This window comes from Gracilinanus agilis, chromosome 4 (assembly GCF_016433145.1).
Source record: "Gracilinanus agilis isolate LMUSP501 chromosome 4, AgileGrace, whole genome shotgun sequence".
NCBI lineage: Eukaryota > Metazoa > Chordata > Mammalia > Didelphimorphia > Didelphidae > Gracilinanus > Gracilinanus agilis.
In genome coordinates this window covers 137996264-138015718 of record NC_058133.1, presented here as the reverse complement: position 1 = coordinate 138015718, position 19455 = coordinate 137996264, and the positions used below count along the sequence as shown (strand labels likewise).

Here is a 19455-nt window from a genome sequence, read left to right as displayed (position 1 = left end):
AGCAGTTAGGGGTAGGTCGTGGGGGTTCAGGTCATTCAGCTAGAGAAGTGTCTGGGGCCAAATTTGAACCTCGGCCCTGCCTTCTCTGGGCCTGGCTCTCTAGCCACCGAACCACCTAGCTGCCTCATGATCTAATATTTAAATAATCAAGTTTGTTGAACGTTATCACAAATTTTCTCTTGGAGGGGTGAACCTCAGAGACCCCAGGGTCCCAGGGGGGCAAATCTAAAAGCCTTCTAAACCAGCCTTAGGGGGGTCTGGGTGTGGCCAGCCTGTGGGGCGACCTGTCCTAGCTCTGAAGACTCTGTTCCCACGGGCAGTGAAGTGAGGCGAGAGGAGGCGCGGCCACAAACCAGACCACCGCCACCACGCGGTACCCGAGAGAAGGCAGCCGCCTCTTGGGCTACACCCACGGGCTCGCGCCTGGGGGCGGGGGCGCGGTCTACGGCGCAGGCGCAGTCTGTCCAAGCTAGAACTGTGCTGCCTGCCTCATTGCTTGCTAGTCATGGAGACCGAAAAGAGGCCCTATCACTTGGTGGTCTTTGGAGCCTCCGGCTTCACTGGCCAGTTCGTGGCCGAGGAGGTGGCCCGGCAGCAGATGAGCCCGGTGTTCCAAGGTTCCCCACTGCCCTGGGCTGTGGCTGGCCGGAATCGGGAGAAGCTGATGCAGGTGTTGAAGAAGGCAGCGGAGAAATTGGGTAAAACGGGGGTGGGGCCTTTGTTCGGGGAGTACGGTTCCCCGAGGAATTGAGACCCTTCTCGGACCCTGTCTTTTTCCGTCGTTACTCTCAGTTCGGAGGACGCGCATGCTCCCTGCAGATGGTGGAGGTTCTTCTCCTCCCTCCCCCCCCAGACCATCCCACAAGCCAGGCTCTCCCTGGGTCTGCTAGAGAAAGGTGGGGAATGGGATGGGATTCTTCCAGCGCTCAGTTTTCTAATCGTCTGGTCATTTCTGTGCCCTATAAATTTCTCCCATCCTTTCTGAAAGGTCTGGGGTGTATTGCCTTAGTTTCCCCCATTGTCATACCCGTGTACTGATTAATTCTACCCTTCCTGAGGCTGTATGGTGAGCTCGAGAGGGTCTTTTGGTTTTTCCTTTGGCAAGAAAGGACGCGAAAAGAAGCCAAGGCCAGCTAATTAACAAGCATTTATTAAGCTCTTACCAGTAATACCAGGCACTGTGCCAAATACTAAGAGAAAGAGAGAGATAGAGAAGCAAATCAGACAAAACTAATACTTACACTCGTGGAGCAGGATCCCTTTGGGGTGATAATAGAGGGAAGGAAGCAAGATGAAGGAAGGTCAAGAAAGGATTATTAGAGAGGGGATTTTATTTGAGACAGAGATGAGAAGGAAGAGAATTTATGGCCAAGGGGACAGCCAGTGAAAGAAACCTGAAAGAAAATGCATGTTTAGAAAAAGTTTTTTTATTAAAAAATTAGTTAATACGAAAAAAATAGAACCTATGCCAAACCCTAAATGCTAAACTGTTAAATTTGCTAAAAGGAAGAAATGTACATTTTAACCATATATCTTTGTATTGTGAGGTATTCCCTAATGATGTATTTTCTGTATTTTTATTATCAGGCTTTGTATATTTTTATTAAGTGGTAGTCATTGTTTTCTGATGTGAAATTCATGACTTAAAATCTTTAAATATTTCTTTGTAATTTTTTATGATACAGGCACAGTTTTTTTGAGCCCTTCCCAAATTATGGGGCATACCATTTTCTGTTTTTTCACTATTACAAATAAGCTACAACAAACATTTTTTGGTATAATTAGGTCTTTATGGTTTTCCTTAACACCTCAGTCTGATGGGATCACTGGGTCAAAGGTCATGAGTATTGCACATTGCTCTTCAGAATGATTACATCAATTCACATTCAGTAATAGAATATTTTTCCTGTTTCCTCACAATTGGTCCAATATTTTAACACTTTGAACTCTTAAAATATTTGAATATGAGAAGGTAGCAGAGGTTCTTGAAAAGATCCTGGAAATAGAAAGATTTCAAAGGGGTCTGTGAGATTGGGAAGGGAAAAAAAATTACATGTTTACTTCTAATACAGTTGATTTCCTTTATAATCCTATATGTTTTATGCATTTAAAAACGTTCTGAAGATTCCATAGAATTGAATAAATTAACCAAAAAAAGTAAACCCCCTGCTTAACATTTTGATTTACACATCTCTGATTATTACAGTTTGTACAGTTCTTCCAGTGATTAGTAGTCCTTTGTTTTTCTTCAGAACTTTGAAATGGCTAGTATCCTTTAACCATTCATCTATTGAAGGATAAATGGGTTTTACTCTTGTAAACAGATATTAGTAGTTTATTGATTTGATTTTGTATGTTGAATTTTATAAGGAATGTTTGGAAATATATACTTTGAGGTAAAAGTAAGAACTTGGTTTAGGTTTTCTGCTCCAACTCAACATGGTGTTTACATGTTGTGGATTTGTTTCCCTGTTTCCCAGTTAACTTGTAATAAGTTAGGAAACACTCCCCCCGCCTGTATTGCTCAGCAGAGACTTTTGGACACCCTATATAATGGGGCAGGCTTCTTTACATTAAATTTAGCTCTCATCTTCATTGTCTTCTCCATTCTTTCTATCTTTTTGAGATTGAAAAACTAGATTTAATTTTTGTTATGTAATTTCTCAGTGCCCCATGGCAGCTCTCTAAGACAAAATTGCAGAGCAGGTGTTGATTTGCTAATTAGTTGAGCTCTCTCAACCAAAGAAATCTCAAATTTGGCCGAGCCCAACACCATTTTAGTCTCCTCCTCTCTCCCCAAACTGAAGACTATTTAAGTAGAAAGTTAATATAACAATCTGCTTAGCCTCCTCACCTCTCTTGCAAAGTTGTTATTATTTAGGGTTATAGATCTTAGTTATGCTGGTGCATTTTTAAAATTAGTGGTCTCTTTTATAATTTTCTTCCCATTTCTAGGAAGACCAACACTCCCAGCTGAAGTTGATATAATAATCTGTGATATCCTTAATCCAGCATCTCTTGAAGAAATGGCTAAACAAGCAGCTATTGTTCTCAATTGTGTAGGACCAGTAAGTAATCGAGCCTTTCTATTTATTGAAACAAAGCATTCTTTGCTTGGCAAAATTGCTACTTTGTATTCTAAAGGAACATAAGGTAGGAAGAAGGGAGCCGGGACAGTTAGCATGGAGAACCTTAACTCTGCATCAGAAGTTTTACAAGCCCTGAGAAGAAGGAATGATGAGGTCCCAGTCATTCTTTTCACTTCTCTGCATAGTATTGGTCCATGCCATTTAACTTCCTTTGACAGTAAGATTGCAGGCTTAAATCTCTTACTGTTCAGCAACATTAAAGACAGAATCCCTTTTTTGAGACTGTAGACTACCTGTAAGCCTGGTCATTCATGGCCTCACAAAAGCAAGATTAGTGGTTATAAAGGGGATCAAGTGAAACTGTGGATAGCTCAGTGAAAACATGTAATCACTGCTGACGAAATAATGCCAGAGCCTCAGCACTACAGATGGCATGTGTTGCATTAGATCATGATTATAGGATAGGCTTATTAACAAGAAGAGATGTTTCTTTTCCTCTAACAAAATTTACATTGTTAGGCAAGATTGAAAGCATTTACTTTCTTTTAACTGCCTCAGAAGATAATTTATGTGTTTTTCATTTCCTTAGTATCGATTTTATGGAGAACCTGTGGTCAGAGCATGTGTCGAAAATGGAGCTAGCTGTATTGATATTTGTGGGGAACCACAGGTATGTAAAATATAAAAGATTTAAAATAAGATACAATTGCATAATTTGTGAATGTTCAATATTTATAATTTAGGAGGGAGTTGGGTCAAGAAACATTTATTAAATATTTCCAAAGTGCCAGACACTATGCTAAGCACCAGTAATACAAATATAAACAAAAAGAAACAATTCTCTGTTCTTGGGGAGTTTATATTCTAATGGGGAAAAACAGCTTATAAAAGGGAGCTGAGGGGGCAGGTGGGTGGCTCAGTGCATTGAGTTAGGCCTAGAGACAGGAGGTCCTGGATTCAAATTTGGCCTTTGACACTTCCTAGCTTATGAACCTGGGCAAATCATTTAACCCTCATTGCCTAGCCCTTACTGCTCTTCTGCTTTAGAATCAATATTGATTCTAAGACAGAAGCTAAAGTTAAAAAAAAAAAAGGAGCTGAAAAGTGAGAATTTGAGGAGAGTCCTGAGCAAAGCTGCAGGAGGAATGAGCTTGGTTGGTCTGGGCACTTCCTTCCTCTGGAGGATTCTGCAGGAACTGCAGAAGAAGGAGATGGAGGCTTCAGAGCTAGTAGGGGGAGCTTCCAGGTTGAAAATGCTTTCTTGGATGCAATGGGAAAGTCGGGAGAGTTCAGATCAAGTGGAAAGATGAATGAAGGTGTGAGGAAACAGAACTTTAACTCTTTTTTTTTTTTCAAACAGCATGGTGAAATTTCATTAATCCAGTCAGTCTCATTTAGTCCATTTGTAAATAGTCATAACTTTAATACCATTTTCACAAGAGGCTTTATAGTTCTAATTGAAAACAATTAACAATTAAAAAATGAACAGAAGTTTAGAAAGGAATGCAACCAAGTCAGCTTTGAATGTTGATTTGTGAAGGATCTTTTTTTTCTTATTTTTATGGGCAACATCACTATCTTCCTCTCCTCCCTAAATCTTCCTCTCCTATGACACAAATTCTTGGAAGAAATAAGTAGAGTTAGCAAGACAAATGCATACATTTGTCGTGTCCAAAAATATATGTCTTAATTTATATTTTGTGTCCCTTATTCTGCCAAGAGGTAAGTAGTAGCATGCTTTATTATTGGTTCTCAGTAGTGGTTTGGTCATTGTTTTTATCAGAGTTCTTAAGTCCTTCAAAGATTTTTCTTTATATTATTATTATTGTATAAGATAATTTTCTTTGTTCTGCCTACTTTACTCTGAGTCAGTTCATACAAGCCTTCCCAAACTTTTCTGAAACCAATCCTTCTGTCATTTCTTAAACTACAAAATATTTCATTACATTCATATATCATAATTTTTTTAGCCAGTCTCCAATTGCTAAGCACCACCTTTATTTCTAATTCTTTGCTACAACAAAAAGTTTAAGGTTTTGACTTACAAACCATGACAGCTTCACAGAAATCTATGAAAGAAGCACCCAGCTATACCTTTTAATCAAAATAAGTATTATGTGTATAATAAGGCTTTTAAAAAAGTAAACCTTAAAATGCCTTGGGCCAGTGCAAATAACTGTTTAACTGTTAAATGAAAGTTAATTCATGTAATTGTTGTTATGATAGCAATAAGGGTAAATTTCCACCACTGAAGTTTTATTGGCTTTAAAACAGTTTCACTTTTAAAGCAGTTCTCTGTCTATAACTGTTCAACAAAGTTAATACAGTCCTTTATGTTGACTTTTATATTCAAGATTTCCCCCCCCCCCCCCTATATTTTTCAGTTTCTGGAAGAAATGTATTGGAAGTATCATGAAAAAGCTGCAGAGAAAGGGCTTTATATCATTGGAAGCAGTGGTTTTGATTCCATTCCAGCTGATCTTGGTGTATTATTTACCAGAAATAAACTAAAAGGTAATAATTGATAAGAATTCATTTCAGTAGCATAGAAGTTTGATATATGTATTTTGCTTAGATACAGGTATAATGAATTGTCAAATTTCATTTTTTAAGAGTTGAAAATTGTTTTTTAATAATGAAGCAGAATTAATTATATAGTTTAGTTATTATTAAAACTGTAAAATTTCCAAAATTTTGAAGCCATGGTAACTTTTTTCTAATTGGAAGGAAGAATTGAATATCTGAGGAAAAATGCAAAAAATAGGCATTTTTTTTCCCATCTAAGGTTTCCCAATTTAAATAGAAGAGGCACTGTAGTGTAGTGGATTGAGGACTAGCATTGGTGTTAGGAAGACATGGATTCAAGTCTGCTTGTGTAGTTGCCTATGCAAGGTCAAAATAACAATTGTGCTTCATATAATCAAGTTATAACTTGCTGATCTGCATTAGTGGAGGGTATTTCTACACCTGAGAGTTCTCTACACCTTTGAAATCATTGGTCTAGACCAGTGATAGGCAGACTAAGGCCCACAGACTAGCTGTGGGCTCCCTGAAATGTTCTATCCCCTGTGACATTATTCCTAATCTGACGAATATAATGAGTAGGATACAATACAATGAAACTTCTACAGAGTTGTCTTAGAAACAGACTGACAGAGGAGCATTTCCTTTCCTTTGGCCCCCTCTTTAAAAAAGTTTGCCAGGGAGGGCAGCTGGGTAGCTCAGTGGAGTGAGAGTCAGGCCTAGAGACAGGAGGTCCTAGGTTCAAGTCCGGCCTCAGCCACTTCCCAGCTGTGTGACCCTGGGCAAGTCACTTGACCCCCATTGCCCGCCCTTACCAATCTTCCACCTATGAGACAATACACCGAAGTACAAGGGTTAAAAAAAAAAAAAAGAAAGAAAGAAAAAAAAAAAAAAAAGTTTGCCAGGGCAGCTGGGTAGCTGAGTGGATTGAGAGTCAGGCCTAGAGATGGGAGGTCCTAGGTTCAAATTTGGCCTCAGACACTTCCCAGCTGTGTGACCCTGTGCCTTTCAATTCTGCAAACCTTAACTTCCTCCTAAAGCTGAATATAGGTGGATGATGATAACTGACATTTGCATTGTTATTTAAAGTTTATAAAGCACATCTCTGTTTTACAGAGAGGATGTAGAATGATACAGTGAATGATACAGTTGACTTGGAATCAGGAAGACCAGTCTTCAGAACCCATTTCTGGCTCTTACTAGCTGTGTGACCATAGAGAATGTGTAACCTTGCTCCAGCCTCAGTTTCTTAATCAGCAAAACAGGAATAATAATACCTGTAATGCCTATTTGTTAGGATTGTTGCAAGGCTCAAATAAGATGCTAGATGTAAAGGTCTTTGCAAATGTTAGTCATTATTACAGATAAAGAAACTGAAACTTTGAGAGGCTAAATGACTTGCCATGGCTAGTTAGAGGTAGGATTTGAATATTGGAATCTTCCTAACTCAAAGTCCAGCACTATCCACTGTCTCATTTTGATGACACTGAAATTCAAGGAAAGTGAATTAGTGATATCCTTTCATGACATATAGGTATTAAAAATATTGCAAACTGACAAAAATATGGCTTGTTGCTCTTAATTTAGATATATTTAAACTTCTTTATTTCAATTTTAAAAAGAGCATTTTTAGCTTCTATATTGATCTTGTCATTCAGCCAAAAAGACAACCTTCAAATTTTCAAACCTTTAAACTTGTGTTTATTCTTCTCTGTGTTTAGACCACCAATGGGCAAACTTTTTTTTTTAAACCCTTAACTTCTGTGTTTTAGCTCCTTGGTAGAAGAGTGGTAAGGGTGGGCAATGGGGGTCAAGTGACTTGCCCAGGGTCACACAGCTGGGAAGTGTCTGAGGCCAGATTTGAACCTAGGACCTCCCGTCTCTAGGCCTGGCTCTCAATCCACTGAGCTACCCTGCTGCCCTGGCAAACTTTTTAAAGAAGGGGCCAAAAGAAAGGCAATGCTCCTCTGTCAGTCTGTTTCTAAGGCAACTCTTTCTAAGTTTCATTGTATTGTATCCTACTTATTATATTCGTCAGATTAGGAATAATGTCACGCAGCCAGATAGAACATTTCAGGGGGACACATTTGGCCTGCCGACTGTAGTTTGCCCTTCACTGGTTTAAACTATTGCTCTATTGTCTTAAAAATTCTATGAGCTAGGTCACGTTTTGTCATTACTATTTTGTTAATGATAATGATAAAAGCACAGAGCTTAAGGACTTCTCCAAGGCCATCTTGTTACTTAAAAATTGTAGTATTCCTACCCCATCTACATGCAAAAAAGGATTTCCTAAGTCTTACAAAATTAAACAGTATAAAATTGGGTAATTAAAAACAGAATGAGACCATCAGAGAGAAAATGAGTTGAGTTAAGTGAATGCAATTTTAAGTACTGATTTTGGTCCTAAAATTCTTGGCACTGAAGGTGAAAATGAAGGTTTTTCAGGGAACTGATGTAATATGGTCTCCATATGTTGCTTTCCTACCTAATACTAGTAGAGAGTTTAAGGAATAAATGCTTCATGGGTGACACACATCTAGTAGGTGGCCAGATATCAAGTGTCTCAAATACTCTTTTTGAAGTGAAATTTATAGTCAGTTCAGGGCTGAATTCTTTGAATATCTAAGGTGCCGTGTCCTTCGCTGTTGTCTAAAAGGGATCTAGAAGTGGGAGGTGGAGTTGTTACTTGGTGGTCACAGTGTAGGAGCTCAACTTCTGCCCAGATGGAAGAGCTCATTTTTATGGACTTGGGCTAAGGTGGGGCCTGCAGTTAGACCAATTCTTTCCCCAAAAAAGGAGTCTTAAGAACTTAGATAACATTTAATTGAGATTTGAGAATTCCTTGTCATATAACACAGAAGAGAACGTTTTATTCTGAAAAAAAGTAAAGGCAGGTGTTCTGCCTCAGCTATGAAAGGACCACAGAGTGTGCAGTCAGTAGAACAGGGGTCAGCAACCTTTTTGGCCGTGAGAGCCATAAACAACACATTTTTTAAAATATAATTTCATGAGAGCCATACAGTGCTCACAGGGCGTGCTCCTGTAACAGCGCCTGAAAAAAAAATTGACTTTATGGCTCCTGCAGAAAGAGCCATATGTTGCCAACCCCTGCAGTAGAACTAATGATTTTGAGTAGAACCACATACTAAAGTGGCCTCCAAGGCAAGTCAGCTACAGAGTAGGCTCACAAATAGTTAAGTGATGGAGCTTTTAGTATTGCCATTTAAATGCCAGAGAAATTAGATGCAGTATTTTAACCTTACACAAAATTTATGCTGAACTGCTTTTTGACGAACCCATTCTTTGCTAAAGATAATAAAACGTTAGCATCAGCAAGAAGAGAATATATGCTTTCTGTTTTCTTGTATTTAATTGGTTATATGACTAAGTCTAGAGTCCAGGACTTCAAGCCCAATATCAAAGTGTTGATATTAAAAGTGGGTCAAAGGTAAAGAAGGGAGTAAATGGGGAAATTGAATTTCTCGTGAATTATTATATTTTATTTTTATGATGTTTTACTGTTTCCTCCATTTTTAAGGTACTCTGACTGCTGTTGAAAGTTTCCTGAAAGTAAATTCAGGACCTGAGGTTAGTATTTAAAAGCTTTTAAAAACACCCAGAGAAAGATTTTCTGCTCATGCTACCCTTTTGGTAATGCACCTAGTGTTCTAAAAGTAACTGACTCTTTTCCACCCTTCTGTTGCCCTGTCCTCCTTTCCCCAGCTCTAGTTTACTCATCTTAAGCACTGACAGCCTAATTTTTTACTTATCAGTATAAGGGGGAAATTTCTGTCACAAAGAGAATATTCTGTATTCTCTTAAGTAAGGTATAACTCCTAGCTCCAGTATTTAGCCCATCCTAATTCCTTTCTAAAACTTGGGAGCATGGGCACTTGCCCCATAGGAATTCTGATTTATGAGGAAGCTTAACTGCTGAGATTCTCTTGGGTTACAAATCCAGGGGTCTTCAGAAGGAGAGGAGTAAGTGAGGTGAAACTGCAGGAAACAGAGGCTTGAGGCTTAGTTTTTCTATCGGCCTCTTAATTAGCCCTAGAAATGCTTTTGTAATCTTATTTTCTATAGGCCTTCTCTTTACGGACCCAGCTTAAATCTTTAAAAAAAAATTTATTTTTCTGGAGGCCAAGTGTTCCATAAAGTCTTAAGGTTTCTGTTTTCTAGGCTCTTACTCAGATGAAGAGGGCCTAACTTAAACCCTGGCAAAAACCATCTCTGAATCCAACCATAGGCTGAGTAGTACTTCAGCAAACTATTAAACCTGTTTCTTGGTAGCTAGGATGGGAACAGAATAGCTAGGTGTTGACTGGGCTAGCCCTAGGCAAAATTATGAAATAGGTAAAGTTTATTTTGAAGTCTTCTGACTCTCAGTATTACTTTTGACTAATTATGATTCAGTACAATATTAATTGAATCTTCATTCTTTGTCTTGTATGTTACAATATTAACTTTGCTGTCAGTTTTATGTGATTATTTGACTTATTTGATTACCAAACTGTTCCTTAGAGTGAATGTCCAGTAACACTTTTTAATTTATAACTTTACACAAGCATAATGGAACTAAAGTATTCAAATTAGCGTTCACTAGGACACAACTTGATTGATAATGTAGGAGGCTAAATTGTCACTCCAATAATAATACCATTTTTCAAAACAGTTTTAGAATTCTTTATTTCCTTTAGACCTCATTTCAAGCTAAACAAGAAAATATCTTTCATTACTTTATACTCAGGTCTTTCATTCCACTATACTTAAATTTTATGTTTGACTAAAAATATTACTGAGTTTGAATTATCCTCCTTCTAAATGACTTCTGACTATTTCTAAAATTCAAATCAAATTCTCCAGAGATGAAGACCAGCCACTATTTTCAAAGGAACTTACTATATAGGTTCTGAAGAAAATTCTAAAAATGTTTTGTGTAATGACAGCCTTGTTGCACAAAGCCTTCTAAAGTAACTTTTGTACTTTGAAAACTAGTCACATAACAGACAGTTCTTGTTTTATGTAAATGGACTGTTTTGCAGACCCATTATGTAAAGTGATTTTTACATGATGAGTATTTGGCTGTGAGTGTGGAGAAGGGAGGGAGGGGAGAGTAAGGAGGGGGCTGCTTGCCAGTGGGAGGGAAGGGATCAATAGATTGTTCTAGGACTGGGGAGTCTAGGGACAAAGAAGGAGGAACATCCAGGGGCTGTGGCCTGCCATTTGGGCCCTAACTAGAACTAAGAAGAAAACACTTGGGGGTTGGACACAAACATTTGACAGAAGACAGGTGAAACACAGGGACCAAGGACAGATACATGGTACTTGATTTCAGAAGGCGGCCCAATGTTCCGGGCTGGATATGTAGGCAGGTGGGCAGAGCTCAAGGCAGAGGTTTCCTGTCTTGGTGCTAGAGGTTTCAGACAGAGCCGCTAATCTTGCAGTGGCTGTGGTTTCTCAATGTGTCAGATTATTTGTTTTCATGGTGAGAGGATTTTTTAGGAGTTTTTTCTGTTTGTTTGGGGATGGAGGGTGCAAAAGAGGCTCTTAGCACCAAGCCAAGGGGCAGGGGAGACAGAGAGAGAGAGAGAGACTTTACAATAAAATTAACATAGGTGGGTTTTTTTGGAGTACATGTTTCAGAATTCTTTATGTAAATTAGTCACACTTTTTATAAAACTTTCATTGTTTATTGTTCAGATAACCTGACTACTCAAAACTTGGGTCCCAAATACCTGGGGAAGAAGCAAGAGATCAGACTCTTGTCCTTTTCCGTGCAATGTTAGTTTGACCTTCATGCACTAAAGATGGTGGGAATAAAGCCACCACTGGAAGCATGAGGTGATGACTCATTCTCAACAGACATCAGAGGACAGGAGCTCTCTGATTTGGGTTTTCTTGTGTTGGGCTGATATTGCTGTCCTAGTAGTGCCTTGCTTTGTGTAGCCATCCTTTTTGGAGATTGGGATAGTGGGGGCTATAGTTTCAGTGGTAGATAGAGGTCAGTACTTGAAGTTCCTCAGTAAGGGTCTTTTTACCTTCAGCCAGGCGCAGCCCAAGAAGGGACAACTTGAATTTCTAGGACTTTAAAATTGAACTAGCATCAAGGAGACTGTACTGGTTATAGTATGAAATACAAATTGAGAAGTGGAAAGACTTTGTCTTTTCCTATCATGAGATTTCTACATAAAATTAAAGATTGCCACCCCTTTAAAAATGTTGTAATTCAAAGTATGGGGAGAGTAGATAATTTGGTACTAAGTAAAGGGAACTAATAGATGAACATGTTACTGGAGCATAGGCAAGTAAATAGAATATTCTTTAAGGAAGATTATGAAAAATTGTGGGGAAGTGTCTGAAGACAACTACAGTTGGCAGTAGGCTTAGGCAATAGGTTCTACTTTTCAGAAGGAATATGACTTGGTGATAAAGGAAAAGAGTGGAAAAAACAAAAGTAGTGACTGAGGGAAGCAGATGGGTTGTCCTATATCAGAGAGGGAATATGACAGTAAATATAGGAAAGCCAGTGAATTCTAGTTCAATCTACCAATTATAGTGATGAAAGACTTTTTGATTTCAACAGTTAAATGTGCAATGTAATAAACAATGTATAATAAGATGTTATTTGGGGAGGAGTGTATCTGTGTAGGATTTAGCACTTCAGAAATATTTTATCATTTGATATATTTCATTAGGGAATGTGTATTCATGATGGCACTTGGAAGTCAGCTATTCATGGTTTTGGTGACCAGAAGCGCTTAAGAAGCCTACGAAAACAGTCAAATATGAAACCTCTTCCAGTTGTTGGTGCAAAATTGAAAAGAAGGTATGTCATCTCAAGATTTGTTGGTTGGACATCTCTTATTTCAAGCATATTATTGTTCATTTGAATATTATTCACTATAATTTGTGAAGGAATGAATTGCTGTGTACTAATTAAAGCAATTATAAAATGTGTGGGATTTGTGAACAGTGTATCAATTAAAAGTCAAAAGATAAGAGAAACTTGAAGCTATAATTATAATCACCCTAAAAAAGAATATTTTATGTATAATAATACATTAAGAGACAAGGAGTGAAAATAATTTTTTAACAACTTTTATTACCTAATATGAAGATTAAACGTGAATTAAAATTTGTGTTAGAACTCAACCCTCTTATATTTGATACTCTTGGCTAACTGATGTGTCTTGTTGATAACTTTTTTGTTCTGGAAAAAAATGTCACCCAGAAGCCATAAAGCCTGGTTGGCACATGCCACCTAGTACTCTTTCAGTTTGCCTTTTGAATGTGTATTCTTTAATCTAGAATTTGTTTTTGCCTGCCTTCTGAGGCTATTAACAAAAAAAAAGGATGGCACAGATTTTTAATCCCCATTATGCTCAGAGCACTGTCTTATTTACTCTAGAATATCTCCTTGTGGAGACAGTAAGGAGAGAGAGTAGAGTGTAGCTGACCTCAGATACCATCTTCATTATTGCTGCCACCATGAGAGGGTCACCACATTTTTCCCTGAGGGTTTTTTTTTTTAAAAACAATGTCGTTTCTAAACTGTCACTGTAATGGGAGCAGGAATGAGGAAAGCCTGCCCTCATTTTGGATTTCTCTTTCAGATGGCCTGTTTCTTACTGTAGTGAACTGCATGAATATTCTATTCCATTCATGGGAGCTGATGCCTCCGTTGTGAAACGGACACAACGGTTCTTGTATGAAAACTTGCAGGAAACACCAGTATGTTTATGTGACTGAAGTTCGTCAATGAATGAGCACCCTCTAGTATATTTCTCTGATTAATTTTTCCTAAATAGAAATCATGTATTTTTAAAGGAATAAAACAAAAGAGCTAAGCAATGCACATTTTGTTATTTGGATATACACCAGAATCCAGATGGTTCCCACAAAACATAATTTGGATTTTAAAAATTATCATTATTTTTAAACCCTTACCTTTTTTCTTGGAATCTATAGTATTGGTTCCAAGACAGAAGAGCAAGTAAGGGCTAGGCAGTTGGGGTTAAGCGACTTGTCCAGAATCACACTGCTAAGGAAGTGTCTGAACTCAAATTTGAACCCAAAACTTCTCATCTCCAGGGCTAGCGCTCTATTCAATGAGCCACCATAGCTGCCCCTGGATTTTATTCTTTTGGTTACATCTTAGCTTTGTAACTTTAGTGATGGTTGGCTACTCATTCATTGCTCTGTGGCCATGGGAATAACCTTTTCCCTTACCTGATATGGCTGGGCAGCTCTTCTGCATCTTGAGCCTTAAAGTACCATGCCAGGGCTTCATTTGGGGGATGTTTCTGGTGCCCCAAATTGGACTTAGGAGCAAATTCACTTAGAAACAATGTTATTAAAGGTAGTGCTTCATACAGTTCTGCAATATGACTTAAAATGAGTTTTCCTGGGCTTTCTTATTAATTTAAACAGAATTTATAAAATTATTTCTGCTGATTCTACTGCCCCATCCATATGTAAGAACTGAGTGAGTTATAAGTCCAAGTATTTGTGTTAATTAGTGTGGCCAAGATGTGGAATGTCACAGCACAGTCTGTACTCTTTTATTTAGGTGCAGTATGCTGCCTATGTAACTGTGGGAGGCCTTACTTCTATTATCAAGCTGATGTTTGCAGGACTTTTCTTTTTATTCTTTGTGAAATTTAATTTCGGAAGACAGCTTTTGGCAAAAGTAAGTATGGCTATCCATACTTAAGTCTTTTTTTTTTTTTTTTAAACCCTTACCTTCCATCTTGGAGTCAAGACTCCAAGGCAGAAGAGAGTGGTAAGGGTAGGCAATGGGGGTGAAGTGACTTGCCCAGGGTCACATAGCTGGGAAGTGTCTAAGGCTGGATTTGAACCTAGGACCTCCTGTCTCTAGGCCTGACTCTCAATCCACTGAACTACCCAGCTGCCGTTCCCCAAATGCTTAAGTCTTAAAAGAAGCATTTCTCTACTTGTTCTCTTAAAATTCACTGCAGGTGTTTGGTTTTTTCCTTTAGTTTCCATGGTTTTTCTCCTTTGGGTATTTCTCAGAACAAGGACCAACACAAAAACAGGTAATCTTCTGTTTATAAAACATTTTCTCAAAATTGTTATGGATTATCAAACTTAATGGTAAGAGGTATAATAACCCTTAGTATTTCCGCACACATTTGTAAGGCATCCTTCCCACACTTCTCTCCCCATTAAATAACAAAAAATGAAAAAACTTAAACCCTAATATGCATTGGATCCTTAGTTTTTGATTGTTTTAAAACATTTTTCATCTTTGGTTTTGCATCTTGAAAATACAGAGAATTTTTTCCACTTGTATATATGCACATATGTAGGTGCATATTCATGTGTGTGGTCCATAAAAATGTATATCTATCTAGCTAGATAATGTTTAACTAGATTGTAACGTCCTGGAGGGAAAGGACCATGGCTTATATTTTCTCTGAATCTCAAAATCCCTTTTCCCCTATGCCCTCTACATACTGGATACTTGATGAATATATGTTGACTACTTTAGGGGCACACAACATTTTTCTAAAAAAGGAAGGAAGCTGTGTTGTTTTATAGAACTGAAGGAAATATAGTATGAGAATATTAATGGGATGAATGGTCGTCTTTTAGGCATTTTTATTCTTTCTGAAAGAAGAACTAAACAGATTTGAAGCATTTTGATGGCTACTAATAAGGAATTTTTACTTAGAGAATCACTTTGAAAATTGGAAATATCCAAGAAGTTAGATTTGTTTTTCTTTCCCAAATGATTGATATGATTTATCAAGTTGAGTCTTGGTTTTCATGTCCCGAAAATGGGGATTTTATGAATTAGAGAGTAACAGGCTTTCCTATAGTCAGAAAGGAAATAATATATGCATGTTTCTTTGTTTTCTACTCTGCAGATGGATGAGTCTTCATTTACATTTACATTTTTTGGTCAAGGATATAGCCAGGACCATACTACAAAACATGGCAAACCTAATGTTAAAATTTGCACCCAAGTGAAAGGACCAGGTATGCATATGTGACTTAAGTACAATGAACATTTCCTCCTTTGGATTTGAAACATAAAAATAATGCAGCCATTTAAAAATAGAAATTAACTCCTTTCTGATTCAGTGATGCAAATCCCAACCCCTCTCTAACATTAAAGAATGTTTAGATATTTTTGGCCAGGGCAGCTTATTCCTTCTGTAGTGGCCTTTGATGATGAGTCTTTGCAAACTTAGTGAGGCTGGTCCCCAGATTATACCCATCTAGTTTGTTGTTAGACTTACATTCAAGGCTTTTCCCTGCTTGAATTTATTCTACACTTTCATCGCTTTGGGGAATCCAGGATCACTTCCAAAATGAAGCTTTGAATTTAAGTGGAGGAGAAGTTGAATCATATTAAAAACCTTTTTGTGTCCTGGCTGTGAATCCCTGGGCAGTTGCCTAACCCTTCCCACTCTTCTGCCTTAGGCTGGTACTTAGTATCTAAGACCGAAGGTGAGGGTGTAAAAACCCCACCAGATTGTATAAATTACATGTGTGACAGTGAAATGGGGTTGTTAGAGAATAAATGCTTTATAATAAAGTGTAATCTTGTTAGTAGTAGCCATCACAAATGTTTTCTTTAGTAAGATCAATTATTTAGCTTTATTCATTCCACTTTGGGGAAAGTTAGGGCTCAAGTTAACACTTTCATTTGAAAAGAGATGGTCAGCTTATAAAAACTGATTATCAGAAGTGATCTGACTAGAGAGAGAACTGCATAGCCAGAGTTGTGCTTGGAGAAAGCGATAGCATGCCTGTAGCAGTGTCAAAGATAAAATAACTTTTTTGGTATCCACCAAGCCAAATGACTATAAGTGGGCATCATTTTTGACTCTCAAATGATTTTGTAAGGTTGGTTGGTTTCTCAGGCTCATTAAATAACAGGTTATCACTGACTGCAACTTGTAACTTTTGATGTTTTTTAAGGGGGGAAGAGAGGGAGGAAAGCAGGTCTATGATTTCTGAGGTGTTGGGGTGGGGAATCACTGATTGTCTAGTGATGGGCAAACTTTTTAAAGAGGGGGCCAAAGGAAAGGAAATGCTCATCTGTCAGTCTGTTTCTAAAGCAACTCTTTCCAAGTTTCATTGTATTGTATCCTACTCGTATTTGTCAGATTAGGAATGATGTTGGGCAGCAGGATAGAACATTTCAGGGGACCGCAGTTTGCCCATCACTGGATCCTGTTTGGAGGTTAATAGCCTTAGTGCTTTTCCATTTTGTTAGAAATGGAGGGATGGGGCAGCTAAGTGGCTCAGTGGATAGAGAGCCAGGATTGGACACGAGGTCCTGGACTCAAATGTGATCTCAGACACTTCCCAGCTATGTGAGCCCAGCTGGGCAAGTCAACCCCCAGTTGCCTGGCCCTTTCCCCTCTTCTGCCTTGGAACCACTACTATTGATTCTGAGATAGAAGGTAAGAGTTTTAAAGAAAGAATTAGAGAAAGTGATTCCCAAAGTGGGCGCCACTGCCCCCTGGTGGGTGCTGCAGTGATGGGGGGGGGGGGCGGCAGCGGGCGGTGATGGCCACAGGTGCATTTATCTTTCCTATTAATTGCTATTAAAATTTAAAAAAAAAAATTATTTCCAGGGGGCTAAGTAGTATTTTTCTGGAAAGAGGACAGTAGGCCAAAAAAGTTTAGGAACCACTGAATTAGAGAATGGTTTGAATAGCCAAGTTTTTGGAAGGAGAACGTAGAAAAAGTAGACAGTAGGCAGCTTAGTATATGTGCAGAAATGTAGAGAGGGCTGACCCTAGAGCCAAAAATACATTCAAGGACTCTGAGACTCATTCATTGCTAATTTGTATCAGCAGAGGGAATTTCCAGACATCTATAAAATCATAGGTCTCCTTTTCTCCCTAATTCCCTTAAAAAAAATCAGAGGCCCATGTCTGGGTGTAAGTTAGGTTTTAAAAGTTCTTCATGTAAAGTGACAAAACATTTGTCTTTGGATTACATGGCCTCAAAGAACCCTCTAATTTTTTTTTTTTCTTTCAATTAAATGTCTTCTGCAGAGCCTGGCTATGTGGCTACACCCATAGCAATGGTTCAAGCAGCCGTGACTCTTTTAAAAGATACTTCTGATCTTCCTAAAGGGTGAGTTGGTTTTCCTATACTTAGAAGAACTAGCATATCTGTGACTTTTAGACTATTGCCTGTTTTGTTATGATTCTCAGTATTTCCAGTTTCTTTGGTCCAAAAATATAGGGATATTCAAATTATTTCATCAACTGACGGTTATTTCTATTAACTACTTGATTTTAAAAATGGACATGGATCCCAAGGTTAAATGAATGTACCTAAAATAAAATAGGAGCCCAGTAGTCAGTTCTGATATACTTCCTATTGATGATAATAGAAGTATTTACATTTAAGAAGGAATGTTATATAGTTTGATCTGAGCTAGATATTCATTTATTGAATTATGGTACTAGAGAATTAAATTGTTAGTATAACTCTAGGTCAGTCCTGCAAAATAATTTTAAGTCTAAAGGCTCAGAGCCTATAAAAATGAATTAAACATAGCCTAAAAATATGAGCCATTTATTATTTATTAAGTGCTGGGGTTTGGGATGTGACAATATACACATAAGTTAGTTCATAGAAGATAGCAGAATTATTTGGAAGCGAGCCTTTTGGGGTGAATTGGGCCAGGAAAATCCTCTTGGAGGAGCTGGTGCTTAGCTGAACCTTAAAAGAGATTCTGTCTTGAGGTTAGCAAAGAAAGTGTGCCCAATGAGACTAGCCCGGGTGCTAAAGAATGTTTACGTGCCAAACAGCTGTCTCATTCTGATCCTAGAGGGAAACAGTGAGCCAGGGGAGGAGAAAGAAGAGGGCTGCGTGGATTTGGTAATCGTCTTCTTAGACATTATCATTTAATCAGAGTAATCCCAAGGACAGTCAAGCAGATGCCCTTACCAGAAGCAAAGTTTTAATTGGTTTAATTACAGTGTGTTTGGTGGTGAGGGGGAGGCAGGGATTGTTGAGGATGGCTCCACCCTCAACTTCCAGAAGAGATTAGGTTCCCCCCTGGGTGCGATGTACTTAACGGGTCCAGATGAGGAGAAGCCTGGTGGCAGGGCAGGTGACATTGGCTTTCTTTCAGTAGAATAGATTCTCATTTAAATAATACTTGAGTGTAGAAATGATTATAAGAACAAAAAGTTGTATCCTTTACAGTTTAAGAATTCTGATGCAATCTACATGTTTGTTGGAAGCAGGTTGCAAAATAATTCTGCAGCATGTTAAAGGGATCAAGACCTGGACAGTCTGTCATAATATTGTAATTTATTTGTTTTCCAGAGGTGGCGTCTTTACCCCGGGAGCAGCTTTCTCCAAAACCAAGTTGATTGAAAGACTCAACGAATGTGGCATTGAATTTAGTGTCATTAGCAGCTCTGAAGTCTAAAAATTATATTTACAAAAGTGACAAAATTGCATGAGTTAACAGCTTCTCTATTTGATGCTAATTTAAATTAAGATAATTTGATGTGATCAGGACAAAAAGGCTTTCATAAAAAGTAGTTTGTACCAGGTACACACATTTTGTTGCTTAGTTCTTTTAACTGATTTCATTGCTTGTCACTAAAGTACTTCAAATATTTCCTTTGGTTAGATGGGAAGTGCCTGCTCAGGTGGGAAGAGTGATCTCTGCAACCTGGAGGGCAGCTTTCCAGGGAGTTTTGCTGCTGCTTGTTATGTGCCTTTGCTGTTTGAGCTTGATTCTCATTAGCCTCTAACCAGCTTTGGGCATTTAATGATTGAAGAATAAGTACAGATGCTGTCTAGATAATGGATGTCTGTGTCACTGGCCTGC

General features: G+C 38.3%; 1 protein-coding gene across 1 annotated transcript; it reads left to right on the top strand.

Annotated features, from left to right (window-relative positions):
- The first annotated feature begins 505 nt into the window (after nt 1–505).
- SCCPDH (saccharopine dehydrogenase (putative)) lies at nt 506–19067 on the top strand. Its single transcript, XM_044672445.1, has 12 exons — nt 506–698; nt 2956–3068; nt 3679–3759; nt 5474–5603; nt 9154–9203; nt 12311–12441; nt 13229–13346; nt 14185–14304; nt 14615–14671; nt 15506–15617; nt 17654–17735; nt 18942–19067. Exons 1-12 carry the CDS (start codon nt 506–508, stop codon nt 19045–19047), a joined length of 1293 nt encoding a protein of 430 aa, XP_044528380.1. The 3' UTR covers nt 19048–19067.
- The last annotated feature ends 388 nt before the right edge of the window (nt 19068–19455 follow it).

Coding starts and splice junctions, on each gene's coding strand:
- SCCPDH (XM_044672445.1), top strand. CDS start 506: ATGGAGACCGAAAAGAGGCCCTATCACTTGGTGGTCTTTGGAGCCTCC. Junction 3,760..5,473: donor ATATTTGTGGGGAACCACAG/GTATGTAAAATA, acceptor TATATTTTTCAG/TTTCTGGAAGAAATGTATTG. Junction 15,618..17,653: donor CACCCAAGTGAAAGGACCAG/GTATGCATATGT, acceptor TGTCTTCTGCAG/AGCCTGGCTATGTGGCTACA.